At 39.9% G+C, this 20,719-nt stretch overlaps 3 protein-coding genes across 3 annotated transcripts in view; all 3 read left to right on the top strand.

The window, feature by feature from the left end:
- dph6 (diphthamine biosynthesis 6) overlaps positions 1–3,587 on the top strand; it is a 51,587-nt gene extending 48,000 nt beyond the window's left edge. The window contains exon 15 of the mRNA XM_044047988.1: positions 2,250–3,587. Within this exon, the coding sequence (XP_043903923.1) occupies positions 2,250–2,368 (119 nt within the window). The 3' untranslated portion in view covers positions 2,369–3,587. The remainder of the gene's footprint in view (positions 1–2,249) is intronic.
- A 1,953-nt stretch (positions 3,588–5,540) lies between these two features.
- Positions 5,541–9,309, top strand: LOC122782547 (zinc finger protein 770-like). The gene is made up of 2 exons (XM_044046932.1): positions 5,541–5,681; positions 5,950–9,309. The coding sequence occupies exon 2, from the start codon at positions 5,982–5,984 to the stop codon at positions 9,090–9,092; it is 3,111 nt and encodes a 1,036-aa protein (XP_043902867.1). The 5' UTR covers positions 5,541–5,681; positions 5,950–5,981; the 3' UTR covers positions 9,093–9,309.
- A 252-nt stretch (positions 9,310–9,561) lies between these two features.
- The window catches only part of aqr (aquarius intron-binding spliceosomal factor), a 42,007-nt gene continuing 30,849 nt past the window's right edge, over positions 9,562–20,719 (top strand). Inside the window, exons 1-15 of the mRNA XM_044047387.1 lie at positions 9,562–9,653; positions 10,083–10,188; positions 10,535–10,591; positions 10,812–10,852; positions 10,939–10,974; positions 11,083–11,203; positions 11,291–11,431; positions 12,166–12,234; positions 12,402–12,502; positions 12,603–12,679; positions 13,582–13,646; positions 15,536–15,652; positions 17,590–17,703; positions 17,884–17,987; positions 20,253–20,355. Coding sequence (XP_043903322.1) covers positions 10,114–10,188; positions 10,535–10,591; positions 10,812–10,852; positions 10,939–10,974; positions 11,083–11,203; positions 11,291–11,431; positions 12,166–12,234; positions 12,402–12,502; positions 12,603–12,679; positions 13,582–13,646; positions 15,536–15,652; positions 17,590–17,703; positions 17,884–17,987; positions 20,253–20,355 — 1,221 coding nt within the window. The 5' untranslated portion in view covers positions 9,562–9,653; positions 10,083–10,113. The remainder of the gene's footprint in view (positions 9,654–10,082; positions 10,189–10,534; positions 10,592–10,811; positions 10,853–10,938; positions 10,975–11,082; positions 11,204–11,290; positions 11,432–12,165; positions 12,235–12,401; positions 12,503–12,602; positions 12,680–13,581; positions 13,647–15,535; positions 15,653–17,589; positions 17,704–17,883; positions 17,988–20,252; positions 20,356–20,719) is intronic.

Below are 20,719 nucleotides of genomic sequence, written 5' to 3' on the forward strand. Positions count from 1 at the left end.
AAAAACACTGTTAGTGGATGGAGGAGTTTTAAGTCAAGTGAGTGGGCAGTTGTTTGAAAACAACTTTGGAGGCAAACATTTGTCTTTTTACTAATTCCACATGCACTAGTGAGTGAAATGTCTGGAAAATGCTCCTTTATGATCACCTGATGGTTACTGTCTACTGTTTTGTATTTGTCAATTTAGTCTAACCACTAAGTGGCATTTAAAGCTCCATAATATGCAGCAGGTATCAGCTATGCCACTCCACTTTTTACTAATTTACCGCAGCCTCCTTCGATTTGCTCAGTACTTACGACATTTAAGTATTAATTAGTTCAAAGAAAAATTGTGTTGTGTTGTGGACATTTCTAATGGTTTGGCTTTGAAAACATGCAGATTCCACAAAGCTCCCTGTGTGTTCACTGTGAAGCAGAATAATGGCCGGTCCTCCTGGGTGGATGGTTTAGTTCCATCCCATTGCTAATGTGATAGCTTTTGAATCTTCCAGCCCCTGTCCACTGGGCCTCTCTTAAATGGGGGCTCCCCTGTGTAGCCCAAAGGGGGCAGGGGGGGGGAGGCTGTGAGACCAGGGGACAGGATTTTGTGCAATATTTAAAGAAGAATTTCTAGGGATTGAAGCGAAGCACTCTGTGTAATTACTCGCTTTTAACTCACAAAGACAAAATCACGCAAAATTGCATGGTCACTCACGTCACTTTCAACCTCCCCTCCCTCTCGTGTCTCTCACCCATGCATAAGCACACATGTCCGCGTACACAGACACCGAGAGAGACTCTCAATGAGAAGGCACAGTTATTTCCGATCTCGCACAAAGATTAAAACACCCTGACATAAAACAGGTTTAGCGCGCAAGGTGTGATGAAGGGTGTGTTTCTTCTCCCTTCAAAACCATCCCGTCTTTGATTTCTCCAGCTCGTGTGGTTGTCAACTAGCCATCTCCAGAGGATCCTGCTTCCCAGGGTGCACCCCGTGCTCTGATAACATATATTTAGGTTTTAATGCCCTCTGGAAATTCCTGTGTTCAATGGGAGCATTTTAGGCTTTTGTGTGAATGAGCTAATTAGGTTGTGTGGGCTCTTTGTATGGATGTTTTGCATGCTGTGTGTGCTTGGAATGAAAGAGAATGAGGCTTATTAAAGAGTACAGGACTGCCCTTGAAACCTCTGTCCTCACTTCTCTTTCAACAAGTTCACATAGATGTCAGACAGCAGCGCTGCAGCACTAGTCGATGCTATTATAAATGACTTGTTTGTGTTTGTCTATTGAGAATGGGGATTACTTTTAGACGGATGTTGTGAATGGGAAGAAACTGGCATGGCGAGATGTGATATTGCAATGCTTTCCAAGGTGTCTAACCGTTATGGGCCATGCCTGATCATGGTGACCACACCCAAGTCCCAGCGTGCTGTTATATCAGCAGAAATAAGAGAGGACAGTCAACCGTGAGACAGGAACACTTGTGACCAATTAGTTCACATGGCAGAAGAGGGAAGCGGCAATGTCCCAGCGGGCTGCTGCTAAATAGACAGGCTGTCATCAAGACTAGGCTCTGAGATGCTCAACGAATTCTCACATGCCCACTGTCCATCTGTAGTCTGACCACACAATCACACACACATTCTTGTACAGCACGTTTAGTGAGGACACTCGTTAGTTGTGATGGTGAAGTTCAAGTTAAGGGACCTTGAACTTTAGCATCACAATTATCTGCCTAACCAAAAACCCTTAACCCTTACCCTAACCTAAATCCAACTACTTTCTAGCTCCAGTCTGGCTGAGCCGTAGTCCCAACACAGCTCCATAACATCCCAAAACCGCAGGAACAGAGGATCCATTCCACACACCCCTCCCCAAAAAGCTGCTTGGTTGCCCAAAAGGGCACTGCACAGTTTGTACCCACCCCCCTCCCCTTGTGTCCGTGTGTTTGCTTGTGTATGAGTCTGTGCAATTTTTAGAGGGGTGCCTTGGAGTTCAGTCCTTGCTGACCATATGTCTCCTCTGCAGGAGACTGAACTGGGGGAAGGTTTGCAATCTGCCAAGGATGTAAGAATGCCAATAATTTGTAAATAGGCCCATGTTCCCTGGTCTAAGGGTTAAGTGTGTAGCCTCTGTCCTGGGACATCCCCAGTGGGATAGTTATATGAGAACCTAGTGTCCAACTGCAGTTAAAATTCTCATGAAATTAATGACTCGGTCTGTTTATGCCCTCACCCTCTAATCTCCCTCTCTCAATCTCTACCTGCCAGGACTTGAAGAAAGTTTAAGGAGCTCTCTGGAAGAGTCCAGTCCATCTGTGGCCCTGGTTCCAGTCCTGGACTTGCCTGATTCGCAGATCATCCACCTGTCTTGCTGGCTCAGTTTATAAAAAAAAAAAACACAGCCAGTTTCAACAACCACTCTCCAGTCCTCAACAGCACTGGAATTCAGTGGGGCTTTTCTGGAGGAGCCAACACCTCGCGACTTTACAACGGGACATCAGTGACTGTGGAAAAGGAAAGACGGTATAACCGCTCATTAATGTTTGTCACCGCTGATTGTTGAAATGCAAATGCTTTGTCTGTCTCCAAGTGGCTTCTATCGTGCGTCGGGTGGAGGATGTGTTTATTCCACTTCACACCCCAGAACTTTGGCCAGTAATCCACTGTGTCCTCCAGTGGAGTTGTAGACTGCAGCAGCTGTTATTCTGCCTTGGAGAGGAGTCTTGTGGAACTGCTATAACCTAAGCCTGCATACCAGAAGACAAGAGGCCATAGTCTACAAAAGGAGACAGTAGCAGTGTCTCATTCCATGAGGTGATAAACTATATCCCCCTGAATCCCACTGTTTCTGGTGGAATCTCTCTTAGCACGCTAACTAACACCCCTCATAAAGGCCCAGTGCCACCACTGACACCATCTGTTCAGTTGTAAACTTATAGATTTACCGTGTGACTGGTTGTGTGCCTGTGTGATGAGAAGGACTGTTTCTTACGCTCATGGTCCAAGGGATTCAAGACGTGTTATTATTGTGTAATAGGCAATCAGCACCAAGCACCTGAAAAGATTAAGCCTCTTTATGTTTTGTATTGATTCTAAGGCAACCTGGTTAATAGGAGAGAGACGCTGCCACACACAGCCGCAGGGCAGGTGTGTGTGTGTGTGTGTGTGTGTGTGTCAATGTGACGATGTATGAAGAAAATAACACTATTAACCATTGCTCCTGGAACATTTCTTTTCTCAAAGATCATGAACTATATTGATGACTGAGTTGGAAAGCATCTTCACTCTGGCAATTCTCTTCATCGTGCTTGTGATGGCAGGAGGACAGAGTGGGCTATTGATCTTCACCCGCCAATGTTGTTTTGATTGTTGTTATCAAAAATTGAACAATGGAGACAGCCAATAGAGCCCTAAGATGTTTATTGTAGGTTGAAAAAACACAAACAAGCAATTATTTACGAGCGCAAACAAGCCGCTGCCCCATAAAATATACAAGAGAGTGTGTTAATGTTCACGTTTAGTTTGCACCAGAGGTAATCATAAATTCCACAACAATTATTAGTTTGTATTGCAGTTATTACAATAAATGTGAATTTGTGCATTTTCTTGGTTCGTTGAATATCACACTGTGTATTAGAGACTTTAACATCAAGTCAGGTATTTTCTAAGAAGGTTGTGTTTAGCAAATGTTCCACAGATTTCACAAAGGTTAGTTTGTTGTTAATTAGACAGTCTTCTTCATATTCAACAAGGTCATCAACTCACTGAAACGGGCTTCGGTTATATGTCACCTAATTTGACTTTATTAATTAAAAAAAAGTATTTGTAATATGTTTCATTATTACACAAAGAGTAAGATTTCATTCAAATACAAGGTGTATAATTTCAGTAAAAACAGGAGCACTGTGAATAAAATTCAGTACATGGCGGTCACTTGTCAGTCTTTCAGTGAGCATGTTTCTAGGCAAACTAGGCAAAGCCTCATCATAGCCAGTATGAAAGCCTGTGGCAGACACTTGTTTGTGTCCTTCCCATTGTGTTCCCGCACAAAATGAAAAAAGACAGGGTGACATTTGGTTTTCTCATGAGTTTTTGGCAAATATACATTTTCAACCAAGCTGACCTGCAACCACTGTGCAAACAAACTAGCTGTTGTGGCTAGCATTGTCCTTTCGTGTGCAGCGTACCAGCCTGCGGCCATTGTCATTGTGGCCTCGTACGTGGACTTTAACTCTGTTTTTCTTCCCCCAGGCCAAAGAGGCTGATGTGTGTGACTCAGTTTCCCAATTGCAGTGGGCTACAGTAGGGAAGCCTAGTTCAGGAGTAACCTTGCTGCACAAAATGCCTCCTGACATTGAGGCTGGTTTGGTTCAGTGGCTGTGGTTTTTGGTAGTTTGCCTCATTTTGTGTCGTAATGTATTGTTTTAGTTTCATGACATGTAAAAGCATATATTTATGGCCACTTCAATGACTTACAATAAAACTCATTCTGCCTGTGCAACTGTCGAGCCATATCATGCTATTGAGTGGTGTCTGCTGCCCTCTCATGGTCAACCTAAAAAGTGCAACTTAAAGGCAGCAGAGTAGAACATTTTATAAGAAAATCCAAGCAGCATAAGAACATGTGCCTCTACTTTACTGGATCACTTTAGGAGATTAAAGAAAAACAAAATGTGGAGTTTATCTCTAAAAATCTAGATGCGAATCTTACTGATTTTACTTTTTGTCAGGGTTTAAAACCAAAAAATATTTCTTTTCATAGACATTTTACATGAACATTTTAGGGAAAACAGGTAGTTTGAAAAAAAGAATGATATATGTGTCAAATAAGAGCGACCTCTATTTAATAGGTGATCTGGACTGACAATCCACCTGCTGCAACCAACACTGGTTAAACACAATTATTTCTCGGAGCCCAATACCCGGGATATTTCATATTTCATATTTCTTAGCACATGCACCTTGTGCATTGTAAGTACAGTTGCCCGCATTTGACACTATTCCAGACTATATTTAATGTATTCTTAAAGCAATACAATGATTCACAGTTCATGTTCAATTATTTGAAACTTGACTGTGACAAAGAACTATGCTATACTGTATTAATATTTCCTTTATGATGCATTTGGATGTGATTTGGATGAAAATAACCAATTTGATTGATTGTAATTGTCTAATGCAAAGAATACTTCCTTATGACTGTGACAGTTGTTTGGAAAGTTGAAGTCCAATATAACATCTTTTGGTTGTATAAAAGTATATATTTTAAAGCAAATTTTCACACTGGTCTAATTGCAAAAACATTTGTTGTCATGGTGAAATTCAGGGTGAAATAAAATAGCCGTTGTGTTTGAAGTGGATTGATTTCATTAGACATTTCAAATAATGCCCATGTTCATGATAACAATTTTTGAAATCTTCGATTAAAACAACTTAAAAGTAAATACTTAATAGTTTCCATGGAACGATGTCTGTTCACATCTGCACATTTGCCACGAATAGGAACCAAAGACATTTGTTTCCCGTCGTACACATTGAGGAACGTACCTTTCATTTCCCGGTATGACGTCAGAGATTGTTGCACCGTTAGCATGAAAGCTAAGGCAATACGAAACACACATTGTCCATAAATAACGGATACTTGTAGTGTTATAGTAGGTGTCTTTGACACATACCACACAAGCTTAGGTAGCTAGTAAGGTAGGTGGTTTCGACATTTCTTCTTTATTTTTTTTTGTGATTTTAAATTACTTTTTTTCTGCTAACAATGGCGGTTAGCATGCACTTCAATTGTTTGCAATTACTTGTGTTTTTTAGATGTACTAATCTTTATTTATTTAGATTTATAACTTTATAAGTTACTGGCTTTAATTGAATATTGTATTTAAGTAAGAGTATTTTAATTGTTGTAAAATGTCCCACTTTCACTGCCTTGCTTTCAAGTTTTATACCATATGTTTTGTCATAGGTCGAGCAAAAAGGGTCGTCCACGGTGACGTCATGATGCATCGGTGTGCAGTTTGTCAAAAATCTTTCCCATCACCATATAAACTTAGGAGACATCAGGTTGTCCATACTGGCCGGAAGCCCTACATGTGTAAAGTCTGTGGAAAAGCCTTCACACAAACTGTGCATTTAAAAACTCACTTGCTGAATGTCCACGATTCACAGATTCCAGGAGTCAGTCAACCGGGGGGCAATTTGGCAAATGACCAGAAGAAACCAAACTGTGAAAAACCAGCTGCAGGAGTCAGCACAATTGGCAACTGTGCTACAATGCCATCAACTGTGTTCTCTACTGCGTTCTCCCAGCCACAATGGAAAAGAGGAACTGTAACTCACAAGTCATGTCTTCCTTTGTCAGAGACTGGAAATAGAACAACAAATGTGGCACATGTAAATGATGGTTCGGTCACCCAGAGCAGCATCTCATGTGATATGGACCCAGTACATCAAGTTCAAGGTGGTTCTGCAAACATGGATGCATCTATCTGCAGCAGCCTCAAAGGATTCACATGCAAAGTCTGCCTGAAGTCATTTAGTTCATCTCTTCAGCTTTGGATTCATTCACCAATTCATAACAAATCTAAGTCAATAGAGAGGGGCCAGACTTCTAAATTGAAGATTAATTTGAAAAAGTGCTTGCAGCCACAAGACTTGAGAAGATCATATAAAACAAAATTAGCTCAGAGACACCAGTGTAGTACATGTTTTAAAACCTTTTGTTCACCATCCAAATTGCAAAGACATTTCCTGACACATACGGGACAGAAACCCTACTCATGTACAGTTTGCCGGAAAACCTTTACGCAAAAGGTACACTTGAAATCTCATTTAGAAAATAGATGTCCACTTTCTAGGGTCAATGCAGAAAGTAGACATAACCAAAAAACCTCCAATTTACAGACTCGGTTATCACTTCATGAACCTTCCAGTCACCTGAACTCATCAATCGAACTCAAGTTACAATGTAAAACAAGTGTAAATACTGTGAATGACCTCAATAAGACTGACATCAAGTTGGATGTGGTTGTAAAACCAGAACAACCATTAATTACAAGCAGTAACGGTCAGGATGTTTGTGGTAGGTCAGGTGAACAAGAGTTCACAAAAAAAGATATGAAACCCTTTCGGTGTATGAGCTGCAACAAATCTTTTAGGTTAGAAGTGAATTTAATACGTCATTGTAAAATTCATCAGAAAAGTAAAGAATTGGGACGCTCTGTGCAAACCAGGTCTATGACTAACAGTAATGATGTGGAAATCTGTGATTCTGAAGCAAATAGACGTGTAGCTGAAGGTAGTCATGCAGATCGGACTGACTCTAGCATCTTTGTTGAACCAGAATCATGGAGAGAACTTTGGGATGCCTCCTCTTCTCAGGATGCTTTATCAACAAAACGCCGGAGGAAAGGCTGCAGCACCTGCCCCAGTAATCAGATTAATACCTCACATCAGTGCTATATGTGTTCAAAGTGTTTTCCATCGGGATCAAAACTTCAGAGGCACATACTGACTCACACTGGACAGAGGCCATTCCACTGTGAGATATGTGGAAAGAGATTTCAACAGAAAACACACTTGAGGGTCCATTCTCGCACACATCTCTGGTCTAGATATCAGAAACAGCGATCGCTGTATATCAATCGTCCACCCTCACGCACAGGTGGGCTTAACGAAAGGGTTGCAGCAGATGTCCCGAACAACAAAATGTTAGTGCCAAAAAAGGAAATCGAGACATGTACTGCAGTACAAATCGATCAGATCTCTTCTATAGTAATTGCTCAGAATAATGGCGAAAGAGAATCAAGGAACAAAATCTTCCCACATACCTTCAACAAAAATGAGACATTACACTTCAGAAAGGTTTCCAAGGTTAACATAAAAGGCACCCAGATGGCTGAATCAATGCAATATCCTGGCAATGTACGACACAAGTGCTTCCACTGTTTTAAGTGTTTCCAGAGTGCTTCTAAATTACAAAGGCATGAGTTGGTGCACACAGGCTTGAAGCCGTTTCCGTGTCCTAAGTGTGGTAGAGCTTTTGGGCAAACTTCACATCTGAAAAGACATAAAAGGACACGCTGTAACAGGAAACTGTCAAAACTAGTCAATCGACAGGTGAACATCAAGAAACTTAAAACAAGTTGTCAGCAGCAGCTTTACCCAAGGATCACTGTCAGTGTCCCAACCCCACAGCAGTCTGCAAATACTTCTGCTATGAGTTCAGTCAGTGCTGTGAGTAAAAGAGGAAAGACGAACAGCCCGAAGACGAACTCGAAAAGTAAAACAAAGAAACTTCACACATGTGGAATATGCTGTAAGAACTTTCCTTCTTCATACAAACTCTCAAGGCACTTGGTTACTCACTCTGGGTTAAGGCCGTTTAAATGCGCTCTGTGTGGCAAAACCTTTACCCAGCGTTGTCATCTGATGGTTCATGAGCACAGGTGCAGACAGGAAAGCAGGACCTCACATCAAACTCACAGAGTAATAGAAAATGTCACCCACCTCCGGAATAAATGCATGGACAATCTCACTGATAATACAGATTTCAGTGTGAGAGCAGTGGGACAGCAGATGGAGTCATGTTATTCTCGTGTTGGAGATGTCTCTTGTATCACAGAGGCAATAGATACTCCATGGCTGTCAGTAGGGTTTAAAGAGGATATTGAATCAGGGTCTTTAAATGAGACTACAATTGGTTACAATCAGGCTACAGACCATTGTAGTAATTCATTTCCCTCAGCGCTTGACCGTGAGATGAATAATCTAATCCAAAATCAAGCTATTTCAGGTGCAGCTATGTTATATCAACACAAGGGTAATATGCATAATGTAGAAATACCATGTCATAAAAGCGCCACAGCTGTTTTAGACAAGAACAAGGTACTCAGTGCTTACTGGTGCGAACCGTCAACAGTGTTTGAATGCGGCAAGTGCGCTGTAAACTTAACGAGCGAACAGGATCTCAAGAAACATCTTTGTGCAGTTCCTAAATTTACAACTTCTGCCCTGAAGTATCAGTGTGACATTTGCTTCAAACATTTTGTGTCTCCTTCTAAACTTAACAGGCATTACAATGTCCACACGCGCCAGAGGCCATTTTAGATGTGACATTTGTGGCAAAACCTTTACCCAGACATCACACGCCAGAAAACACAGACTGACTCATCAATAATCAAATGTATTGTATACACTGCTGTGTATGATCAGGATTTTTGTTATAAAATGGTTTTTATGATGATCACAACATGTTTTATACATGTGTAGTATTTGATACTTGATACTTGATGTGATTTCAAATGTAATCAGTATTTTTCTTATTTCAACCAAAAGTTGTTTTTTTAACATTTAATTTGATATTTTGTTGTAAATTATATAAATATTCTGGCTGTTCATTAAAACAACTTTCCTCGAAACATTTTTTTAAAAGTCTGTGTACTTTGTAGGAGTCCAATGTTCTATGAAGTCAGAATACATTTTCCCCATAACGTTTTTATACGACGAGTCGTATAACGAGAGCGGAACAGAAGACGTGCGCTATGTGCCTGGGGACGATTTTTGAGACGGACCCATTGAGGAAGTTGTTCGCAAACAGCGCGTTTTAGTTGTGTACATGCGTATCGAGCAGGTCACAAGCGCTTCTCTTTTGCTGTAAAGCAAATAAAGGTTAGTGAGTTTATTTTATCACATTGTTGTGTTCGCTGTGGAACAATGTTTGAACTCATATCAACAAAACTACTGGACTTACCTGTATCATAGTGTCAAGAGCCTATTAGCTTAGCTCACCACCTGATATTGTTAACTGTTATTACGTAAGGCTATTTTGTTATTTTGTTTGGTTGATAAAAACACTATAAGTCTTTACAGTCTTGCTCATAAATATACTCACTTCATGTTTCTTATTCAAGTAAACGTCTTACTGCAGCTATCTAACTTAAACCTCAACAAACCCGGCGTTAAACGTAGTTGCGCACTGTTTTTAAAGCCTGGCTTTTTAAGTCAAATAGCCACCTTGATAGTTATTGCGTTTGGTTACGTTGGATAAATGTAGCCGCTCTCAAACGACATGTTGTATTTCTGCTATTTACCTTACAGTCGCCATTGTAGCTGCTGTTGAAGGTCCACCATGGAGAAAGAAACCCCCGCTAAAAAGGCTGCAGCCCCTTCTGTGTCGCAGATCAACGCAGATTATGTCACTCAGGTAATCTACACTTTACATGCACACTACACCCATGAGTGTTGAAATAACTCTTCCATGTCTTTTCAAGTGCTGTGACATTAGTCGTTAAAGAGAATCTGAACTGTACATTTTTAGGAGATACTACATGGTTGTTATTAGACCTTCACTAGTGTGGTAGATGTTAAAAAAGTTTTGCCAGTATCTCTTGCATATCTTATCCACAGACATTGGAGCAATTCACCTGCCAAGTTTGAAGCCTGTGAAATTGCCCTAGAAAGACAGACAGAAGTTCTTTGCATTTATACATGAATGTTTTCCAAATGTACACTATCCTGTAACACTTGTTTAATGTTAATTATTGTTTCAGTTGGCCAATAAATACTGGGCTCCCCATGCAAAGAATAAACTACCATTTGACCCCAAGGTGAGGTATTTCCATTGCAATATCTTAACGATGTCAATGTGTATAATTTTAGTAGGAAGTGGACATATTTGTTTGCTCTACAAGTATTGTGTGTGTTGATTGATTTTAACCTTTATGTTTTTTATTTGTTTAATCATAATTTCTAACAGTTTACCAATCAAATAACCCAAGTTAAACATATTCATTTGTTTGCCTAAACTCCTCATGTCTGTTTGTTTAGGTGATGGAAGATGTTTATAAAAATGAAATTCTCGAGGCCAAGTAAGTAAATGACAAATTACATTTTTAGCTTTGAGTGCCTTTTAAAAATCAAATTTACAGTTTTTGTCTTTCTTGTGTGTTTTCAGATTTTCCATCAGAAAAATCATGCTGCTTGAGTTCAGGTGAAATATCTTAAATTTGCTCTACTTACTAAATAAAAGGAGAGAAATCAGCATTTGGTGAATGGATATGCATTTGTCATTTATTTGCCATCCATCTTATCCTTTCAGCCAGTACCTTGAGAACTACCTGTGGGTGAACTACACTCCAGAGGGATCCAGCAACGCTTTCCTCATGTCCATTTGTTGCATTGTCAATGAGAAATTCAGAGAGAATGTCCCAGCTTGGGAGGTACAAAAAAAAATCAATTACTTATTTAGGATTAGACAAATTGTCATGTCATGTTCAACACCATCTTTTTTCTTTTGTATATATCAGGTATTCAAGAAGGAACCCAGCCACTTCCCTTTCTTTTTCAAGTGTGTGATGGAAGCTGTTTTGGCAGGTGAGGAAGCTGGCCTCACGCTGAAGGAACAAACTGTGCTGCTGGTCTTTCTGGACCACTGCTTCAACAGTTTGGTAAGCACCACTTTGCTGATATCTAATGTTTGGACTTACCTAATGGTGAATTATTACATTTTGGCATTTCTGTTGGGTATTTTTCCATTGCAAGCAGGATAAATGAGCATGTTTATGTACGTGCAGCAAGTACAACGATTACTGAAAGTCTGCATCTTTTATTCTTAACATCACATCTAAAAGATTTAGTAGTTTATATACGTGTAATATATATAACCTTTGTAATATAAACCACACCAGATGAATTTCTTTCATTTTTATATATTTACTTGTTCATGTAAATCTGGGTTGTGATTGGGTTCCATTTTAGTTAGGACAGATAACTGTTATTACGTATTTAATTATAAATCTAGGGTAATAGAATGATCATTTCAATAATCAGTGTTTTTGTCTGTTAACAGCAATGCACATTGTTATTCACGCATGGAAGTGTTTGTTGTTTCTAATGTCCACTAGGTGGCAGTCCTAGACTAGTCAGTTTATTTTTGTTTCAACTTGCACCCATCTGTATCCTCCATAGCTGCATTTAAACCACAGGGAAGCTCTGCAGATGTTTCACTTTGAAATCTGCTGTGATAGCCTGCTGCACTTTGATTGTATCATATAAAGGCATCTAAATATTTTAGTTGCAGGCTTTTATTATGGGATGAAGTGTAATAAAAAATCTGTCATAGGTAGTACATTTTGATATCTCCCTCCTCACTCCTCTCCCCCTCTCTTGTTCTCTCTCCCAGGAGGTAGATTTGATCAGAGAGCAGGTGCAGCAGCTCATCTCTCTACCCATGTGGCTGTGCCTCTTACCAGTAAGACGCCAACCTATTAGCTTTATTCAGTTTTTTGCTGTTGATTATTGGCATGTATGACGATGTATCATGTATGATAACAATGTTTTATTATGTCAATGGTAATAATTGCTTTCTTGTTGTGAGGGAGATCTTTAAATTAATTTCGAATATTGTTTTGTTTTCAGTCCAGACTTCAACATGAGCTGAAGAAAGTTCCAAAGTTGCAGAAATTCTGGAATCTAATAAAGAAGAAGTTTGAAAAAATGGATGCTGATGCAGCTGAGCAGTAATTTCTGTCCCCTTGCTGTTCAGATTTATACATTTTAGGAAATCATATTTCTAAGCAGTGTCTGATTTTTTTTTTCTATGTTTTGTGACTTTCTCAGGGCAAAAAAAGAAAGGACATTTCTCTCGGCTCTCATTAAAAAATTCCTTGGTGTTCTTGCCTCAATTCCACCATCAGGTAAAGCTCTTATTTCCCTCAGGATCTCTGTGTTATTGTATCCAATGACTTAACATGGAATGTTGTTAGCAACAATATCTGGGTTGTATTTTAATAAGAAAAAATACATCCATGGTTTTGAATTCCTCTTCGTAATTCTGATTAAAATTACAATCCTGAGTTACTGCAAAGATGTCTTTGCAAGTTCTCTTGTTACCATTCCCAGCATGATAAATGTGCTTAGGCTTTAAAGCTTAGAGCTTAGAGAGAGCACATCTCTTCAACTCAGGGCCGCGGTAGCAGTGTGAAACACAATATTACCTCTTTCATCACAATTTCTGTTCCATCTCTCCCTCCTTCTAAGTTGTGCAGCCACTGAAGGAGCATGTGGTCCAGCTGCCATGGAGCCACCGGCACTGACTACTATATTGTAATGTAGACTGACACAGAGACCCCCCACCTGAATGCTAAAAACAGAATATGTGCATCTGTGTGTTTAGGTAGAATTCAAAACCGACAGACTAGATTATGATCTAAACCCCAGCGGGAGCCTCATCACTCTGATACTTGCTGCATGTATCTACTTGCATACGCACCAGCACACGCACACCAACATGCTTAATGAGGGCTGAGGTCCCAGCATGCTGCTGTGCTGGCATTGCAGTATCTCATCGTGAGGCTCACACTCAGCATGACAACATGGTGGGTGTTGTCCACATGCGTTTGCGTCCCTCATGTCTTTGGTGATAACTACACAACCTCCTTTCTACTGCTACATGGCTCCGCTCTATATCTTTTTTTAGCATCACATGTTCATATCGTTATGTCTACATGTCTGTCAGATTGTATCTGTCTTTGACAACATGAATTCTCTGATGTAAAGTGAAGTGCTCACCTCTGTGGTCTTCGTTCCTTTTCCATAGGGCCTGTATCCATGGACAAAGTACATTATTGTGAGCGATTCATTGAACTCATGATTGACTTAGAGGTAAGCCATCACCTAAAATTCCATAATCTTAAATAAATATGTTTTTGTGTCATTTTAACCTTCTCATACTCTTAATGGTAACATTAAGATATGATGCACACCTAAACTGTCACTGTATGTGTGCATTAGAGTGTCGAGGTTTGTGGTATAAATGCTTAATCGTATTATCTTGATGAACGAAGTGGTGTGGACATCTGATTCTGCAGAGCTCATTTGCCTTTTGTCCTTCATGTTTATAGCTTACTCAGGTCAACAGGCAGTGGATGAATGTCCAGTCTCAGCTCCACCCAATGCGTCACTGTCATTGCTGTCTGCAAAGCTATGCAGGATTTGAAACGGGAGTCTTTGATCAGAGCAAGAGAGGTTATTTTCAGCCCAACAGCCTGGCTTTTGACATGTGGTTTAAGGTGTAGAGTGATGGGCAGTGTCTGCTTGATGAAATGTTAAGATCTAAGAGAAACATCTTTATGTTTAAAGGAACTGTAGGCTCACTATTTATTCACTGTATGGAGTGCTTAATTCACTATCAAATGTCTTACTAGCTGTTGACTACAAATCTGCTGTCCTAAATGTTTTTAGGTAAAATGCAGCAGTGGTAATGCTGGTGTTCAAGACTGGCGTTAACTAGATTTGCATATATTTAATAATACCTGCAGCTCCTCTGACCATATTTACTTGGATCGGTTTTCATGTCTGAGATTCAGTGTAAGACTTGTGATTCTGTGGGCCATGGATTGGTAAGCACCAGTAACCTCTAAATTGCTTCATTCAAAAGAAATAATAATCAATAGGCACACTTTTCATGTAGTTGGCTATCTGAAATGAAGGCACGATGTCGCAAAACATTGATGCTGCCTTTGCAATTCTACCGCTACGAGCAAGCCAAATAGATTTCATCTGGCTGTCTGCTGACAGGCCAGCCTTGGTGTTACTGGCAGCAGCTAGTGGTCGGCAAGCTGACCGTCTCCAGAGACACCTCCTGTCCCTTAGCACTATCCTTTTACAAAGCCTCAGTTGCCTGAAATCCATACTTCCTCTCTCTAATGACCACCTGAAAATGAATGCTGGGGAAAAAAATATCCTCTTTTTTATGCCTCTTCTGTACTGGCTGTCACTACTGTGCTGAGATCAAAGATGGCTGTTGCGTATAAAGGTATCTGTTCCAGCGTTTAGGTAGAACTGCAGTTGTTGAAGAGTCGTAACCAATTAAATGAATCATGGATATTTGGGGGGTTCAGTATTTGATGCTCAATTTCTTTTTTTCCTCAGAGCACTTATTCTCTTATAGGCTTTACAATGTAATAGACTCCTTTTTTGCTGTGTGCACCACTCACATTCTCACTTGGGCTTTCTGCTTTTCAACCAAAGCGCATTTGTCATCTAATTTTGACAGATTTTCAATGCTTTTGCCTTCATGTCATGTTTTCTGCACTACATCAAGTAACAATTCGCCACTGAGCTAGTTTTATTCCTGTTGTCTTCACATCTGACTGTCAGTTCACAGTGTTGTTTTCCTCTGTTATGTGTTTTAAAGCAACCTCAAGACAAGAAAAGATTATGGATCAATAGGATTTATAGATAATAATGGTCCAGATTCTGGGAACTGTGGTTGTTGTTGAATGAATTGATTATTTTGACTCCCTGAGAGAGGTGTCAGTTTATACGCTACCACATCCGTTTTTCCTTGATGAGAGGCGTCATCTAAATTTAGTTCAAAATGAAATTGGTCTTTGGACTTTGTATCATCCTCAGTTATTTTGTTCTGTTTTACTTAGACAGCTTTTTTTTTTTTTTACCTTTTATATGAAGTGCATTGTTGCATATTGTTGTCGTTCTGTTAACCACAGCTGTAAGAATGTAGTCTAAGCATACATTCTCTGTAATTCTAGGCCCTGCTTCCCACCAGACGTTGGTTTAATACAGTGATGGATGACTCTCATTTGGTGGTAAGATGCCATCTGTCCAGCCTCACCCAGAGAGAGAAGGAGGGACACCTCTTCTGCCAGGTAGAACACACACACAAGCATGAAAAGAATGTATGCATTTACAGTCTTTGCATGCACATGCACCTAGGGATGCAACTCATTTCACTATTTACCATTGTTTAGCTCAGCTACAGTGAGTGTTTCTGGTTAATTACTGCAGATGCAACTGTCAGACTGCAGGTTGAATGCCAGTATGGTGCAAATACAAGATCAGTTATGCAGAACTATGGACCACACTCCAGCATAGTAGTAGTACCATTTATGCTTTTTGCCACTCAAAATTAAATAACTACATAGCCACACTGTCTAAACAAGCCATTCCCAAGCTAAAATTGCTGCATCCCATTTCAAAGTCTAAAAATTGTGTGTGGGCCACCAACACCTTAAATGACAACTGCAATTAACACACAAGGATCAAACATTTCCGGTCATATTATGTATTTCTAATGATTTCAAAAGTATTGTGTTCAACATTGTGATTCCATTATAAATAAATTAGCCCATCTGCGTTTTGTAAATTGCCGCATGGCTGTTGAGGAGACAGGAGGTGCATAGTGGAGCTGCTTTAGTTGCACCACTGCAGGTGAGTTAACTGGCACAGCTGTAGCAAGGTGTTTAATCACAATCTGCTCTTTTGAAACTGCTGCTGCTGCTCGCTCTTTTCTCACACACACACACAGGTCAGTCTGTTACTGTGCAGCAAATAACTATGGAGTTCGAAATTGCTTCTATGTGTGATCTTTAGAATCCACCAACGAAACAATACTTGTTTCTACAGTTTCATTATTATTTACTTTAATTTTAATTAATGGCATTAAAAATATGTAGAAGACATTATTTGTCATGTATTCTCTTGTGTCATTGTGCCACAAAACTGTTCAAGTCAGTAACAACTATCAGTTTGAAAGAGTGACACCCATGACAGTTAACAGTCAGTAATTAAAAAATAGGTGTAACTTTATTGTTACCTCGATTGATTCTACAGATCGCACACAGACAGTGCTTTCAAACTGCCCATCTGCATCTTTCATCAAATTCATCAATTAAATCCCCCTGATGTGTGAGCTGTAGCAGCAATTTCCTCAAAGTCCAGTCTAAAGAGCAAACTATTGACAAGACGCCAGACTACACCTGCACTGCTATTGCACAGTTCATCTCTGTCTCCAACAGCTGAGTGCCTCAACCAATAAAATTCAGATGTGTTCATTCTTTTATATAACATGTGGTCCCCACGTGACAGCTTGTAGGAAGTGCTGGTATGCAACAAAACTCCGCCTGCCTAGAAATTGAAGATATTATTAAACAATAGTACCTACATTTAAAAGTGTTCATCATTAAATTGCCCATAAACATTTATTCTTAGTTTGTATTGACCTCTTGTGGCCCACCTGCATTACCTTGCTCACACCTTGGAGATAACTGATGGCTCAAATTATTTAATGAAACACAGAGCTGGTACAGTAGTGAATCAAACACAGCCACGGGTCCTTGAAAACCATGGAAGTTGGTGAATTTCAAAATAAAAGTTTTTGAAACTCGCCTAAATAGACATGGGTCATTGAAAGTACTTGAATTTTAAGGAAGTTAAGTTGACATTTAGGTAAATGTCTCCCGTCGCTGGTATACCCTTGTTTGTTACGACGTCAGCCACATGCGTTGCTTGATGTACGTTGACTAGGTCTAGTCATAATTGACGTTAGGTTCCATGCAGAACAATAAGCGAGTAATGTTGAGCACATTCGGTCCTTGAAATTGAGTGAATTGGTCCTGGAAAGTCCTTGAAAAGTGCTTGATGTCAACCAAGGTGTGCAAATCCTGGTTGTCGTTGTAAACTGGGTTTTTCCTTAGACAATAATCTATATTCGTTGCATCCCTACATGCACCTTGAGATCACACTCGCCCCTGTTGTCATTTAAAAGGATGGAAGTGATGGAAGTGTTGTTGTTTCATCTTCATAGTTGTTGGACATGCTGAAGTTCTACACAGGCTTTGAGATCAATGACCAGACAGGAAATGCCCTTACACAGAAAGAGATGACTTCCCTGCACTATGACAAAATCATCTCCCTGCAGGTAAAGATGTGAAAAAGGCAACAGAAGTTATTGTGTGATGATGTTTTTTTTTGTAATCTACTTCAAAAGAATTACATTATTCTCGTGTATTGCATCATATTAACATTTCATGTCCTGGTCTGTTAATATAAGTAATATTATTGTGACATCTGTGTTTTGCTCTTTGCTTCTGTCTTGCAGAGGGCAGCCTTTGCTCACTTTCCAGAGTTGCAAGACTTTGCTCTGTCAAATGTAGCTTCTGTAGACACTCGGGAATCCCTGACCAAATTCTTTGGGCAGCTCAGGTAAATGATAACATCTGAAATGAATATTGTGAATGGAGATTATGGTGAGAGGTAATGCATGATTTGGAGTGAGTAACCTTACAATTCATTTTTACGAATAAAACGCCCTTGGATACAGAATGAGTACAAAAAGACTGATGACTGAAGTCTCAGTGACATGTATCCAGTGACTATACCCATATTGGTCCTATATTGCAGTACAGCAGTACCCTTTGTTGCTTGACTTCCTTGCTAAATGGCAGCAAGTGAGCCCTTAAACAGGCAGCTGGTACCAGCCAGAGAGAGAGGCACGCCTCATTACTTTAATCGATTTGCAGTGGCTTGAGAAGAAACTCTTTGAACAGCTTTGTTTGTCAGATAATATTAGCTTGCTAAAGAGCCAAAAAGGACCACCCTCGCTTTTATCCACTAAACCAGTGTGTGGTTTTCCTAGGATAAAAGACGTTCATTTATTGGTGATTTCTGATTGCTTATTTTCTCGCCTTTCTTGGCTTTGGATATCATTATTTTTTAAATTACTGACACAAGCTCTTTCAAAGGTCTTAAAGCCATGACATTTTGACTCTTTAAGGCACTTGACTGACTGACTCATTATGTCTTTATTAGTGCAGAAGTGATATGTTATGTATATTTGTCATAATTGCTCCGAGATGCCATGTTGGAACAACACAAATTTCCTCTTAGCAGTTCATGTTTCTATCACCCTCACCTCTTTTTAACTTGTGTTGTGGATTATAAATGCTTAAACTGCACACCAAGTTACTTTAAGTCAGGCAGAGGGGTATGAGCCGAACTGAGCTGAATCAGGTGCAGACTTTAGCTCAAACATTTCATCCTTTTCTGAAAGCTCTGCTCCTTTTCCCAGAATTAGGTTTTTGAATATAGTCGGAAATGCATTGTTCCCTGCTCCACAACTGTCACCAAAGGAGCTCCTGGGTAACTCACAATATGCCAATCAGAATTATCAAGGCCCTTTTCATCCAAACATCTAATACTAATACCAGTTTATTCCAGCTGCAATACCCATGGGCTTAGCTCCCAGTCACCAGCAATGCTGAATTTATCTGCATTGCTCCCCCAAACACAAACACAGCCTGTCCACACAAATATACAAACCTATTCTTTTACATACAAACATGGAGGCATCTTATAGTTGCAAAAAAAACATACTGAGTGTCATTTCAGACCAAAATTATGCTGATTATGTGATGAACATTATTCATTTAAATGTAGAAACTGTTGGTAAGATGTGTGTATGTCATTCTGTTAATTAGTTATTTAAGCATGAGGATATTATCTGACCAAGAAAATGAAATATGCTGAAAATATAATTTCAAAAAATGACTACATGTTTCCTTTTTTTAATGTCAAAAAGAGGCCTCATGAGGTTTTTCATGTTGTCACATGTTTGTTGCATGCATTTAAGTCTCTCTGATAAAGTGATGAAAATACACACACAACTACCACAATTTCCGTTTAATGACTTGGCTAAAATCTAAACAAGGGTCTGGTTATGGAAATAAATAACTGAGGACCAGTTACTATTAAGTTCACATCTTTAAATTGCCCTGCCTGTGGCTCAGCTGTCAGTCATGACCTGGTCTAGTCATCTTTATTACCCAGCGTGAGTTGTTGTTGTGCTGCTGTTATTTTGTTGCTAAGGGAAGGAATGTCCACATGACCTATGCCAGGTCATCCAGTGAGCCACCAAACTGCAGCATTGGCAGAAATGCTATCCCATTGGCCAAGCATGGCATCACAACAAGCAAAATGCATGCAGATACACTGATATAGTCGGTCAGTGCCACGTGCCGCTGTGCAGGCCTGTCACAATGTGTCCAGTCCCTGTCCCTTGCAATGTACCAGACCCTGCCTGTGTCACAGTGTGTCAGCCTCATTAACACAGGTCTGTATGCAGAGAGACACACCTCAGACGTTCAAAAGAAAGATGGGCTTTGATTTACATAATCCTGTCGCATCAGTGCACCTCAACCTCTTTTCACACACGCCAACAGTGCTGGATTTAAGTCTTTGTGCCATCATGATAATAAGCGTAAAGAATTTCATTGGGCTCTGCATCAACAACTGCCACCATTTACAAGATTTTTCTCACAGGTTCAGGTAGAGTTGTTGAGTCTTGTTCTTTGTACAGTACTAAGTTATTTGTGTGATTGTCATCCATACTCTGGAGTATTTCCTGATTATGTCATTTGCACATGGTAATTTTCTTGCTTACACACATGTTCATTTCATCTTTCTGTCCAGCCCCAATATGCTCCACCAGGTGGCTTCGTACCTGTGTCTGCTGCCAGAGCTGTCTGAAGGGCAAAACACCACCTATGAGAGGGAGGTTCTCCTTGAGCTGTTGGTTAGTGGCATTTTTATTGTTTTGTACATTTGAGTTTTTACATTACATTACATTACATGGCATTTAGCAGACACTTTTATCCAAAGCGACTTACAATGGAATTGAGTACAATCAGCCAGGGTGGAGTCAAACTTGCGACCATGATGTCTTTCGCACACAGTGGAGTGGCTTTTTAAGCGATCATGACAAATTTATGTCTTTGTTTTTAGTCTGTTGTGTTTAAAAATATCAAATGTACCATGTAAACCAGTAGCCTCTCAAAAGAGTAGCTCATATCTTCAGTTATATAATGTAGTTATACAGTAGCTGTGTCTCGGTGGGTAGAGCAGGTCATCTTCCATCTGTAAAGTTGGGGTTTGATCCC

Source organism: Solea senegalensis, linkage group LG16 (assembly GCF_019176455.1).
Source record: "Solea senegalensis isolate Sse05_10M linkage group LG16, IFAPA_SoseM_1, whole genome shotgun sequence".
NCBI classification, from domain to species: Eukaryota; Metazoa; Chordata; class Actinopteri; order Pleuronectiformes; family Soleidae; genus Solea; species Solea senegalensis.